Source organism: Eucyclogobius newberryi, unplaced genomic scaffold (genome assembly GCF_026437365.1).
Source record: "Eucyclogobius newberryi isolate DKJ021-1_F unplaced genomic scaffold, fEucNew1.0.hap1 SCAF_6, whole genome shotgun sequence".
In the NCBI taxonomy this organism is placed as follows: domain Eukaryota; kingdom Metazoa; phylum Chordata; class Actinopteri; order Gobiiformes; family Gobiidae; genus Eucyclogobius; species Eucyclogobius newberryi.
Genome location: NW_027316278.1, coordinates 39167317 through 39181575, shown reverse-complemented (window position 1 = coordinate 39181575; position 14259 = coordinate 39167317). Strand labels below are relative to the sequence as shown.

Here is a 14259-nt window from a genome sequence, read left to right as displayed (position 1 = left end):
TTCTAATTTGCCATCCTGATCATAAAAGGTATGAGAGCCAAAGTCATATTTTGTACGGCGTAACCGTAGCGATGACAGAAACATCCCATGTTATCCTTATGGGAAAATCGCAGAATCGCTCAAATCACCACATTTTTACGCTTCACACTTTAACGAACTCCTCCTAGGGCGATTGCCCGATCAAGTTCATATTTGGGGGAAATTATCTACACAAGTGGGGCATCAAAAGTTATCCATATTTTGATTTTAAGTGGTACAGTCTCTGTGCCGTGGAGCTGCAAATATACTGTCACAAATGGGGAAACGCCAAATCTTTGAAATGTTCACATTTACGCTTCACACTTTAACAAACTCCTCCGTGGGCAATAGCTCGATCAAGCTTAACTTTGGGAAATATCATCTACACAAGCGCGGCATCAAAAGTTATCCATATTTTTATTCCAAGTGCTACGGTCTCTGTGCGGCGGCGCAGCAAATTTGACTGACACTTGTGTTGATTTGCACTGGATTGGCCATGTCCAATGTGTCGCCGTCTGTCAAGTTCTTTTCTAATTCACACACAATAAGGGCGCCATCTTTATCAAGTCGAAAGTACAGAGTCGGAAGGCCGGCGGCCTGCGAGGGCCGTTGGATGCCGCTTGCGGCTTTAATTGTCATTACACTCGGAGAAATAAAGGTTGCTGTGGTGTCCATCATGGTGTATTTTATGTGTTATTCAAATTGTACCGCTCTATTTGACGTTCCATTCCATTTTTCGTTTTTCTACTTGATGACGGTCCCTAAGTACTCTCGTCACCGCTCCGGCTGCACATTTGATGACGGTCCCTAAGCACTCGTCTCGGCTCTGCACATTAGGATCCGTGTAATTCGCTGAGCCCAAAACACACATCTGATTGTTAAAAACGAGGTTGTGACACTGCAGTGTAAATATGAATATTTTGTCATGTGAATGATCTGCAAAGACTTTTGCGTTTAGGAGTTATTGACCTCAGAAGTCTGTGTCTGTGACGCTAACTTTACAGCACGTGGCTCCTCCCACTTTCAGACTCGTTCTGTGACAGCAGCGGGACTCGTCATGACAACACAGCGCCCACATGTGTCATGATGTTATTGACGATCGATTGACAGTGATCAGTACTTTTAGGCGCTTTGTTACACAATTGAACACACATTTTTGTATGTATGTATGTACAAACACACTTTTTTATGACGAACGCATCGCATTTGAGAGAAATTGCGTTGCATTTTGCAATGCAATACCGCTTATTCTGAACCATATATATACATACATACACAGACACAGTTTATCGACAGAACACTGGTTATTCTGGTTTGGTCTCGTTTAACAGGCCTCACGCCGCGGGGCCTCACGCCGCAGGGCCTCACGCGAGATCACAGGTGATTTTTTTTTTTTTAGATAAATAGAGAGAAAGAGATAAGACATCCAAAGAAAAATAAAGGTACAGAAAGTCCAAAATAAACATCCCATTTTGAGTCAGTCGGTAAAATTAGTCTATTTTCAGATCAAGTCCAAATGTGATATTTTTATATTATTATTATTATTTTTTTTACTCAAATACTGTTTTTATTCTGCACAAATCTGTTTGTTGTTGTGACTTTCTCAAAGTCTTAAGCCCCGCCCCTGAGCGTTACCATGGAGATCTTCTCACTAATAACTGATATAATAATAAAAGGAGCTACAATGAGGTGTCAAGAAGCTTAAATTTATATTATCTAATCCATTTGTGGCCGTTAAATTAATTTTCAAAATAATGTGCTGCATTAAATGGTTGGCAGGTTAATTATTAATGTTAGGGCTGGGTAAAAAAATCGATTCAATCGATTTTGGATCGTGGATCAAATTTTGCAATATCGATTCATACGGCATGAGATCGATTTTTCCCCATGAAGTCTTGTGCAGGTGCAGCAGTGGCGCGTTTACGTGCGCTTGTCAAGCTGCAAGACGCAGGTAAAACTCAAGTCTGACGTCTGGAACCATTTTGGATTTAAAACAACAAAGGACAAAGAGCCGGATAAAACCAAAGTAGTTCGCAAAATCTGCGAAGCGGAGGTCAGTTATTGTAGAAATACTACAAACCTCAGAAACCACTTGACCAGTATCACACTACGCTAACGTTAGCTTCCGACAACAAGCCGCCCGGGGCAAACTAAATGAAACTGAGGGAATCACTAACATGACCAGCCGATTCTCCTCTGGTCATAAAGATAACATCGCAAAGATTTACGCACCCGTACTCCTGACGAGCCACACCGCTAATAATAAGGCCGTGGTTGCAGAGCCGCGGCGCGGTCAAATGGCCCAGCAGTTTCAGGAACTGCGGCACTGCATATAGCCTCATGGCTAGCCCTAACCCTAACCCTAACCTTAACTCAGCCATACAGGAGCGGGGGGGTCATACAGGAGCGGGGGGTCATACAGGAGCGGGGGGTCATACAGGAGCGGGGGGGTCATACAGGAGTGGGGGGGTCATACAGGAGGGGGGGTCATACGGGAGCGGGGGGGTCATACGGGAGCGGGGGGGTCATACGGGAGCGGGGGGGTCATACGGGGGCGGGGGCATACGGGGGCGGGGGGTTCATACGGGGGCGGGGGGTTCATACGGGGGCGGGGGGGTCATACAGGAGTGGGGGGGTCATACAGGAGTGGGGGGCCATACAGGAGGGGGGGTCATACAGGAGGGGGGGTCATACAGGAGTGGGGGGCCATACAGGAGGGGGGGTCATACAGGAGCTGGGGGGTCATACAGGAGCTGGGGGGCCATACAGGAGCGGGGGGGTCATACGGGGGCGGGGGGGTCATACGGGAGCGGGGGGGTCATACGGGAGCGGGGGGGTCATACAGGAGCGGGGGGGTCATACAGGAGCGGGGGGGCCATACGGGAGCGGGGGGGTCATACAGGAGCGGGGGGGTCATACAGGAGTGGGGGGGTCATACGGGAGCGGGGGGTCATACAGGAGTGGGGGGGTCATACGGGAGTGGGGGTCATACAGGAGTGGGGGGCCATACAGGAGTGGGGGGGCCATACAGGGGGGGGGCCATACAGGAGGGGGGGTCTGACCAGCAAAGAGCCAGCAGTGGTGAGGACAACACTACAGACAGTGGCTGGTGCAGTGCAGATGCTGCAGCTGATGCAGGTCTCACTGAACTGAGCCTCACAAACAGCTCTAAAAACTACTTTATATTTCAAAATTGTACTTTTGAGACTTGAGACAGTTTTGTTACAGCTGAAGTTTAAACTGTCCAATTTACAAGTTTGCACTTAAAACCTGTTTATGGTGAAAAGAAAAAATAAAGTACATTTATATTTTATAACACAGTTGAGGCATTTTCATTATTTAAGAGCAGATTGAATTGAATTGAATTGAATTGAATCGAATCGTGATTAATTGATTCAGGACGTTATGAATTGAAATGGAATCGATTTATGAAATTGGCCATGATCCCCAGCCCTAATCATGAATATTTAGGTTTAAACATACAACAACATTTGATTTCCCCAAACAGTCTTAAACTATGAGTCCCACCTCAATACACAAGTCTCACTTTTACAACTCTTTGAGAGAGATTCTGTTTTAATACAACTTAGGACAAAAAAAAACACTCTATTATTTAACATTTTGGGAAAACTGATTCTCTGCATTTTCCACATTATTTGGAATGACAAAACATGTTTTCAGAGGCCTTTCTCGGCCTGTGCTTGAACAATGATCTACACACAGTTGTCCCACACACAGAGCCCACAGCCTGTCACACACAAGGCCCACAGCCTGTCACACACAAGGCCCTGAGCTGTGTCCAGGGTGGGTGGTACGGGCCTGCATGGGTCCAGGGTGGGTGGTACGGGCCTGCATGGGTCCAGGGTGGGTGGTACGGGCCTGCATGGGGAGTGGGCGCCTGGCACTGCATGTCCTTTTGTCTCTCCACCAGGTTCATAATGGGGGCCTGTGCTCTGTCCGGGCCCCTTCTCTACTGTGACGTAATGTTTGTTTCCACTGGTCCGTTTTGGAGCTGGCTCAAAGTGAACCATACTGGGCCCATTTAAGGGGTCTGGAGTGGACCACGTAAGGTAATAGCTTCCAAATTGGTCAGACTCTTTTCGACTTCATGGCGGCTTTATAATAATCATTGATCTTTTAAAAACGGCTGTATTTCTAGTGATGCTAACTTATATGTTGATCTTAGCAAAACAACACTAGCACAGAGTAGACACAAATATGATCTCTCCAGGGCATATTACATCTAACATTATCCAAACTCAATGCATGACATAAAGAGATGTTTAAATGAGGTGTAGATGTGCAGAGAAGTGAAATAAAGAAAAGGCTGAGGAAAGAACAGAAGCAGTTTTTATGAATTGCTGATATGGGCCTTATGATTAAAAAGTATAAATCAAGGACAATTCAGATTTTCTTTCCTAAGAAAACATAAGTTTGGATGATGTCAGTTACTGTGTTGTCATACATGTGTTTCAGGCAGAAGGATTCTTTCCTGACTTAAAGGCTTTGGAGTGGACCCCACAAGCAATTCATATCAAAATGATCATATCTTTTGAACTGGGAAAGGTCCTCACTAAATCTTCAAATCAATAAGGAAGCATTTTCCTGTAAGCCATGGATACTGGGGCACACGGCCCTTTAATTAATCCTACATTTTGTCGTTAAAGTTAAAGTCTGAAGTAGTGCACCTATTTACATTTCCACAAAGCAGATTTCCTGTATCTGGAGTTTAGATTAATAAATCCAAATTCACCAACATGGAGTAATCTCCTTGTTATTTTGAATGAGAAACATTTCTTTGCTGTATTTTAAACTCACGAGTGTGACTGAGAAACATAGTTTTGTTGTGTGAACAAGCACTGAGGGTCGCGAGTATGAAACAGAATGCGATGACGAGGCGAAGACACAGAGGCTAAAGTGAACAGCACACGGAGCTAATGCGGCAACATGCACTTACAGCTTTAAACATCAGGATCCTGGCCTCACTAACAAGTCATGTGTCATAAACACACATTTAATCATAGCGACTGTAACTGTTTAATCAACTTGCCACAGACTGTTTTTAATCTTTTATATATATATTCTATACAAACACAATTGCTCTTCAAACATAAGCACATTGCACATGTGTGTGTCACTGTGGATGTCACTCTCTAAAAGGCTCAATCTATGATAATCAAAGCTTGTTCACCACATCAAATATCCAGTCTCCCTCGTGTCCGTCTGTGAGAGTGTGTGTGAGATCTCTCCTTCACTGGAACTCCTCCAGGTTTCTACGCTTTTTCCCAAAGAGGTTTTTTTGTAGTTTTTCCTGGCCGAGAAGGAGAGTCTAAGGACAGAGGACCCTGGGACATCGTCCCTCGCCACCACAGACATTGTTGATTCATTTCTCCCTGTGGCCCTCAGAGGCAACTGTTGTTGTGATTTTGGGCCTTACAAAAATAAATTGATTTGATTTGATTTGAAATATGAACCTATAATACTGTCAGTATTTTTAATAGATTGTAATCCTCTTTCCGGTTGAACTAGTTAATATAGGGGTGCCAATCTAAAAAATGTTCTACACAGACTATAAAGCCATTTTCTTGTTGTCCAAGGAATCAGTGCATGGTTAACTTGTTGATCACATGAAAATTTAACATTTTACGTAAATCAATCTAATTTAGAGCTAATTTTAGTTCCCGCTCGACCGAAAGTGCCAAAACAATAGAGGGGCTGATCCATAGCAAACCAAGGCAAAAGTTGCCGTGGAGGAAAAGGTTGAGCAGAGCGCTGCCAATTGGTGATACAGAGCACATTTCACACACAAAGCAATTCAAAGTGTGTCACACAACAGGAAAAATGCATTAAAATCACAAAGACATGATAGAAATCACAAAACAGTTCAAGAAATAAAAGAAGAGTGCAAAGAAAAATCCTTTCAGTCACATGCACAGCTAAACAAACTGTTTTTATCTTAGATTTGAACATTGTCAGAGCAGAACCTGTCTCACATCTTCAGGAAGAATGTTCCAGATTTTAGCTGTATAAAACTGAAACTCACCAGCAGGAGTCCGGTCCATGTTTAGTCCTGACTCTGGCACCAGCAGGAGGCCGGTCCATGTTTAGTCCTGACTCTGGCACCAGCAGGAGGCCGGTCCATGTTTAGTCCTGACTCTGGCACCAGCAGGAGGCCGGTCCATGTTTAGTCCTGACTCTGGCACCAGCAGGAGGCCGGTCCATGTTTAGTCCTGACTCTGGCACCAGCAGGAGGCCGCTCCATGTTTAGTCCTGACTCTGGCACCAGCAGGAGGCCGGTCCATGTTTAGTCCTGACTCTGGCACCAGCAGGAGGCCGCTCCATGTTTAGTCCTGACTCTGGCACCAGCAGGAGGCCGGTCCATGTTTAGTCCTGACTCTGGCACCAGCAGGAGGCCGGTCCATGTTTAGTCCTGACTCTGGCACCAGCAGGAGGCCGGTCCATGTTTAGTCCTCACTCTGGCACCAGCAGGAGGCCGCTCCATGTTTAGTCCTGACTCTAGCACCAGCAGGAGGCCGGTCCATGTTTAGTCCTGACTCTGGCACCAGCAGGAGGCCGGTCCATGTTTAGTCCTGACTCTGGCACCAGCAGGAGGCCGGTCCATGTTTAGTCCTGACTCTGGCACCAGCAGGAGGCCGGTCCATGTTTAGTCCTGACTCTGGCACCAGCAGGAGGCCCTCTAGCACCAGCAGGAGGCCGGTCCACACACTGATTTGTTGGATGTTGTGACAGAGTGAATCCACTGGTCCATATTCACCTGCGACAGTGAAACATAGATCTGACTCGTCTGCATAATTGCTCTGTATCATGTATTGTGTCTCGGGCTCTTTAGGTCAGTGAAATCAATCTCACCTCTGCCAATTGGTTAGGGTTAGTTGAATGCTTGGACTATGTCTGAAAACCTTAGATATTTCAAGAAAACGTCAGCATGATCATCATTCTATTAAGAGATTTGTAGCGGATTGGGAGCACACGCAGGGATTTGTGCGGATAAAGCCACAATGAGGAGGGTTTCTGCCAGACAAATACATGGGATTGAGAGAGCAGCTGCTAAAATGCCATTACAAAGCAGCAAACAGGTGTTTGAAGCTGCTGGTGCCTGGGAAGATTTCAAGCATGCCACCCAGCATGAGAACATTGATATGTTTAATTAGCATGTTTTAATAGTTAGCTTGTGCACCAGCCTTTATTTGGACATTAAGAATTCTAATTGATAAGAATTAATGATTAGTAAATCTGAAGGCTATTAGAACATTGACCCCTTTTCTGGAAATGAAAGAACACTTTTTTATTTTAATTTATTGATCAAATATTCTAACGGATGAATACGAATATAGAATATGCAAATTAATCAATAACAGATAGATATGATTGTTCTAGATCTATCCAGTTGTGTTAAAGAGTTAAAGTTGGTTCTAAGGTGATCGTATCAGCAAAACTGTGACATGTGCGTTCATACAACCAGAAATAGGAGCTGCGTGATCCAGATGGACCTTTGGGTCAGTGTTGATGGAGCTGACCCCTCCAGGGGTCAACTCAGGGGTCAAACTGGAGAGGGCATGGGCCACTCACTCTTGAGCAATGGCTCTGACACGTCAGGCTGAAGAAGCACTGCATGAAGTCTACTTGATCAGAATTTCCCTTGACTCTGAGGCTTTTCTCCATGACAACCAATGAATTGGTGCCACATTTTGCTTTGCCGTATGTTTTGAACTCTAACCACCGCCACACTACCCTGCTCTGCTTTTTATTTTGGTCATTTTATTATTTTCCATCGCACATGTGCTACCTTTTATATTATTATTCAGTCACGCTGAATCTGGGCCACTTTTGCAACCAAAACGGTCGCAATTTTTAGCCCTGAAATATAAGAAAAACACAGTCTATTGAAAGTTGAGGATTTAAACTTTCCTACTCACTTGAAACTAAGGCCGGCTTACGCAGCTCAAAGAAGGAGGAATACTGATCAGACCAGGTCCACTGATGGAGAATGAGTTATTTATTTTTACCTTTTATTTATTACCTGAATCCTTTTCTATGATGGAACACTTCTGGACAAATGAGGGATTCCACCGATTTGGCAATACGTATTTTACCCCCGGTGTTAGCGTTAACTTGGGCGATGCGGAGCTCATTTCCCAAAATATTGTCAGATCAACCGATGACAGCGCAAGGGGTGGAATTCTAAACTAGAGGTGTGATCATGCCAAAATATGAGGTGCATGAGTGCAGAACCTTGAGGGCGTGGTCTGGTGCATCTGTGAAAGGCCAGAATCATAACTACTAAACTTGAATAGTGCACTGCAGTTGTGTTACTGCCCCACATGGACCAGATCATCATAATACAACAATCTTCATGGACATACATCACATACATGATAAGTTATAGAAGAATGAATACAGTCACATTTGATGTGGTTATTTTGTCTCCCACTCATGTGAACAGAGCAGCGCCGTTACACACTCGGCTCTTAAAGCTCTTTGCTGGACACCTCCACGTCCAGCGTCAGCCTCTTACTGCGCGGTCTGGACCAGACTGGACTGAGCAGACTCATGTGCTCAGCTCAGAGAGGAACCCCTCTAAGAAACCGGATCAATCCCCCAGTCAGCATCATATTCTCCCAAAATCCTTGTCCCAGTCGTAAAAGTGGCACAGACTGACAGCACGACACGAGATCCGCACGTACGGTCAGACTTTGGACTCTGGAACTGACCACAGTGTGTGCTCTGCTCTCGCACCCTCTGGACCATGCAGCGTCACACCGAGCACTCCAGTGTCCCGCTGTGTGTAACGGTGCTGCGCTGCACGGGAATCATGCAGTCCTTGTTGTCCTGGTCTTGGTTTAGTCCAGTTAATTTGGCCCAAGTCCACCTTGAGGACATACGCTCCAATCACCAGGGAAACTGGGACTGAGCTCGCGGCGAGTGCCACACAGTTATGCACAAGAAGTCCGTGCACACATCTCTGCCTGTAAACTCTCCACGCCGGGTGACGACCATCACCGAGGCTCAGAGGGCTGGCACCGGGACTAATGCGGGTCATCACAGCAGTCTGGGGGTGTGTGCTTCAGGATCACCCGCTCCTGTGGCTCTGCGGATGCCTGTCCTCGTTTAAGGAAGTTTAGAAGCAGCATGTGTGCTCAGCCACTCAGGGTTTGGACCTGGTTCAGCCTTGGTTTGAACCAGGTCTGGGCAACCCGGGTGAGTGAAGCAAATAAAGTTGAATTAAATAAAGAATCCAACGCTCCAAGGCGGTATTTCAATATTTTATTTTATTTTATTTGTTATTCTTATGTTTCAGAACATGTTCTGAAACGCATGGGATTGTTTGAATAGTTAAGGGTTTATATATTGACAAAAATGTATACCATATATATATATATATATATATATATATATATATATATATATATATATATATATATATATATATATATATATATATATATATATATATATATATATATATATTCTTCAGTATCCCAATAACTATAGTCAGATGATATGTCAATCCAGTGCGTGTGCGTCTGCGCGTGTGCGTGTCTGTGTTGTAGATCAAGAGCAGAGTGCTGTCCATGTGTTGATGGACATTTGCTGACCTCTGTGTCTCTTCAGGGCTCAGCGATGGAGGAGACGGTGTGGGAGCAGTACACAGTCACTCTGCAGCGGGTAAGAGGCTCTGTCCTGTGCATCTACTGTCCACCTACTGTCCATCTACTGTCCACCTACTGTCCATCTGCTGTCCACCTACTGTCCATCTGCTGTCCATCTACTGTTCATTTTCTGTACATCTGCTTTCCATTTACTGTACATTTATTGTCCATTTACTGTCATCTTCTGTCTTACTGTCCATCTACGGTCCATTTACTGTCCATCTACTGTCTTAATGTCCATCCACTGTCTATTTACTGTCCATCTACTGTCCTCTTGTCCATCTCCTGTCCTTCTCCTGTCCTCCAGTCCACCTTCTGTCCATCTTATGTCCACTTTCTGTCCACCTTCTGTCCATCTACTGAGTATCTACTGACCTCTTGTCCCTCTACTGTCTTACTGTCCATCTACTGTCCATTTACTGTACATCTAATGTCCATCTACTGTCCTCTTGTCCATCACCTGTCCTCCAGTCACCTTCTGTCCATCTTGTGTCCACCTTCTGTCCATCTACTGTCCAGCAACTGAGCATCTACTGACCTCTTGTCCATTTACTGTCCATTTACTGTCCATCTACTGTCCATCTACTGTCTTACTGTCCATCCACTGTCTATTTACTGTACATCGCCTGTCCATCTCATGTCCTCCTCCTGTCCTCCAGTCCACCTTCTGTCCATCTTGTGTCCACCTTCTGTCCATCTACTGTCCAGCTACTGAGCATCTACTGACCTCTTGTCCATCTTCTGGGCTCCTGCAGGGCTCTAGGGTCATGACCAAGGTTTTGTACCAAACGGCACCGACCTGAGATTTAAGGTCTGGGTAACAAATAGTTCAAAAGTCCTTTTACCAGATTGTAAAAGAAAATCAGATTAAAATATTTGATATGTTTATATATATATATATATATATATATATATATATATAGATAGATAGATAGATAGATAGATAGATAGATAGATAGATAGATATATCCTTCGACTTGGAGAAACAGGACTTTTATAGATATTTTATATTATTTAGACTGTTACAGCGTGGTCTGGGTCAGACTGGGCCATGTAAACTAGGATGTGCTCAGCTGAGGAAGGAACGTCTATTTGGGAAACTCCACCATCACAGTCACCCTTGTCCCAGTCAGTGTGAATCTGGAAACTTGATCGGTATGTGCGATCGAACTTCACACGGCTCCGGAGCTGACCTCAGCACGTTGCCTTGTTCTTGCGCCCTCCAGACCACGCCACATTCTACCAAGCACTCAGGTGTCCAGCTGTGCGTAGCAGTGTGGTGCTGTGCTGCATGCCACTCATCCAGTCCTTGTTGTCCTGGTCTCGCTTTAGTCCAGTTGGGACAAGCCATCGCATGCACAGTCTGTTACCCGTAGGGATTGGGAATTGAGCGACAAAATAAAAAACTGGGAGCTGAAATAGCCATCATATCCCTGATATCTAAAGAGGAGAAGGACCGACTCGAGTCTAGACCCATTTCTATTCTGAATGTGGAACATCGTATATACACCTCAATTATGTCCAAAAGAATGGAACACATACTCCCAAATTCAATCCACTATGATCAGACAGGATTCATTACCAAACGACAAACATAAGTTAACATAAGACGATGAGCCATATACAAATCAACAGCGTCCTAATCATTTGTTTGGACACTGAGAAGGCTTTTGATTCTGTTGGACGGCCATATTTATATAAAGTGCTAAACAAATTTCAAATAGACAACGTAATTATAACAAATATTGGGGACCTTTGCGATGGTCCAACGTCGAGAATTAAAATCAATGGTCATCTGACAGATCCACTGACTCTGGAAAAAGGAATGAGTCAGGGCTGTGCCTGGTCTCCCCTCCTATTTGCTTTGTAATAGGAACCATTGGCCCCATTTATTAGACAATCAAAAACAATTCTGATGTTACAATCGTTGAGATGGAACATAAAATTGCCTGCTACGCAGATGTTTTATTATAATGTATGGATACAAAATGAATGTACAAAAAACTTAAATCATCTTCCAACCCTCTGTGACCTTCAGAAAGACCTATCCATTTAAAGGGCTTACAGAATCTTAGATATTTAGGTGTGGTCCTACATAAAAATATATCATCAATTTTGAAGAAAAATTAGACCCCTCTTTTTACTATTAAAAATATCTTTATGAATAGAATCTTTTCTCCTACTTAAGTCAAATGATTGAAACGATAAATATTAATGTTTTGCCCAGATTTCTCGATCTGTTCCTGTCTCTTCCAATCTCCATCCCCAGTCGGCTGTTTTATGAGTGGAATAAAACAATCTCAATATTTCTATGGCAAGGAAAAAAACCTGCCTCCAATTCCAAACTTTACAACTATCAAAAGAAAATGGAGGCTGGGGTTTACCTTGTCCAAAAAAATACTTTATTTCAGCTCAATTCAGAGCTTATCTGTTCCGGTGTGACCCAGAATATGAAGCTCAATGGAAAACTGGCAGATAACCGATGGTCTTTTGGGGAAGATGGAGAACCTTCGGTTGAAATCTGTGCTTACAACATGGAAAACTCAAAACTAAACAGAGATGTTGAGATCTTAAACTCGTTGGCTTATGATAAAAAAAAAATCACACACCTAACAGCACAGACTCTAGATTTAAAGTCTGGACAACTAAAGGTATACAGTGTTTTTTTTTTTTTTTTTTTTTACCAGATTGTAAAGGAGAATTACTTGAAAAGCTCTGATACGTTGAAATAATCCTTTCACTTGTAGAAGCAGGATTTTTATAGATATTTACAAACAAGGAGCTTTTATAAGAAGTAAAACATCATCATAGCCCTTTGACTGAAATATTGGGAGTGTCTACGGAGCCACGGCCGAAACTGTATGGGTTTTTGTGCCGCGGCTCCTGAAACTGCTGCGCTATTTGACCGCGCCGGGTTAAGGTTAGGGTTAGGGTTAAGGGGCTTCCACCCCGCCGGGGCCGAAGCGTCCAGTTTACATTCAAAGTCTATAGTAAACGTGCGTCAAGCACGTAATGCGTTATCTGCGACGCGATTTCTTCGTTTTCTTACGCTCTCGGCGCTTTGAGCGCGCGTCTGAGCCGGCCGATGCGGCTTACGCGACGTTCAGATATGTTGAGGTCTCTGCTGCTGAAGCGTAGCAGCCGCCACAGCAGCCAATCAGAGCTGACGCTCCAGTGACGGACGTACGCACGTATTTTCCCTCACATTTCCGGTATTCCCCGTGGAATTCCCCAAGAAGCGCCACTTTTTCCTTGCTCGTCAACAATGGCAGACGAACAACTGATTGTGGCCGTGTGGGAGAAAGGAGCTGTACCATGTGTTCACGGTGGAACAGAGACAGAAATAAGCCCGGCGCCTCCGTGTGATGGCTTTGAAAACCAAAAATGTGAAAACAACGCTCTCGATATCTGCCATTTTACACAATGAAAGGCCACGACAACAACTCCACTGCTCATGCGACAGCACCTCTACTGCGCATGTGCGCAGAGAGCTCGAGCGCGCCGTACGCGCGCCTGTGCCGGGGCGTTGAGAGCGCGCGTCCAGTGCGTAAACCTTTCTAATGTACACGCGCAGATTACTCACAGGGAAATACAGACTGTTGGAGAGGATGTGGCAGCAGGAGGCAGACTGTTGGAGAGGATGTGGCAGCAGGAGGCAGACTGTTGGAGAGGATGTGACAGCAGGAGGCAGACTGTTGGAGAGGATGTGGCAGCAGGAGACAGACTGTTGGAGAGGATGTGACAGCAGGAGGCAGACTGTTGGAGAGGATGTGGCAGCAGGAGGCAGACTGTTGGAGAGGATGTGGCAGCAGGAGGCAGACTGTTGGAGAGGATGTGGCAGCAGGAGGCAGACTGTTGGAGAGGATGTGGCAGCAGGAGGCAGACTGTTGGAGAGGATGTGGCAGCTGGAGGCAGACTGTTGGAGAGAATGTGGCAGCAGGAGGCAGACTGTTGGAGAGGATGTGGCAGCAGGAGGCAGACTGTTGCAGAGGATGTGGCAGCAGGAGAGAGACTGTTGGAGATGATGTGGCAGCAGGAGACAAACCACTGTCATGTGTTTTGGGATTGTCCTGTTGTTCACAAGTTTAGACTGAGATCAACAAAGTCTTAGAGACAATTTATGACATCACCATCCACTGGGCCTCAGGACTCCGTCTTTGGGCCTCAGGACTCCGTCTTTGGGCCTCAGGACTCTGTCTTTGGGCCTCAGGACTCTGTCTTTGGGCCTCAGGACTCCTGCCATGGACACAACCAGCAGCTCTCTCTGGGGCCTCCTCCTGGCAGCAGCAAAAAAGAGCCTCACCAAAAAAATGGATGACACAAAATACACCGACATTCAAGGACTGGACTGACATTATTTTGGACATTTGTAAAATGGAAAAGATTACATTTGGACTTAATTTGAAAATTGATATATTTGGTCTAATCAATTTTTTTTTTAAATTATGAATTATGAATAATTATTTTGAATTATATGGGGGCCTGAAAATCACAAAAATCGAGTAGTAAACAAGAATGAATAAGCAAGTGAGTGGTACCAAAAATTAGAACTCAGTGAATTCTAATTTTG

At 44.8% G+C, this 14259-nt stretch overlaps 1 protein-coding gene across 4 annotated transcripts in view; it reads left to right on the top strand.

The window, feature by feature from the left end:
• The window catches only part of LOC140346978 (tight junction protein 2-like), a 146772-nt gene that overhangs the window by 42608 nt on the left and 89905 nt on the right, over positions 1–14259 (top strand). For all 4 annotated transcript variants that reach the window (XM_072433278.1, XM_072433276.1, XM_072433275.1 and 1 more), the window contains exon 2: positions 9652–9705. In XM_072433278.1, coding sequence (XP_072289379.1) covers positions 9661–9705 — 45 coding nt within the window. In that variant the 5' untranslated portion in view covers positions 9652–9660. The remainder of the gene's footprint in view (positions 1–9651; positions 9706–14259) is intronic.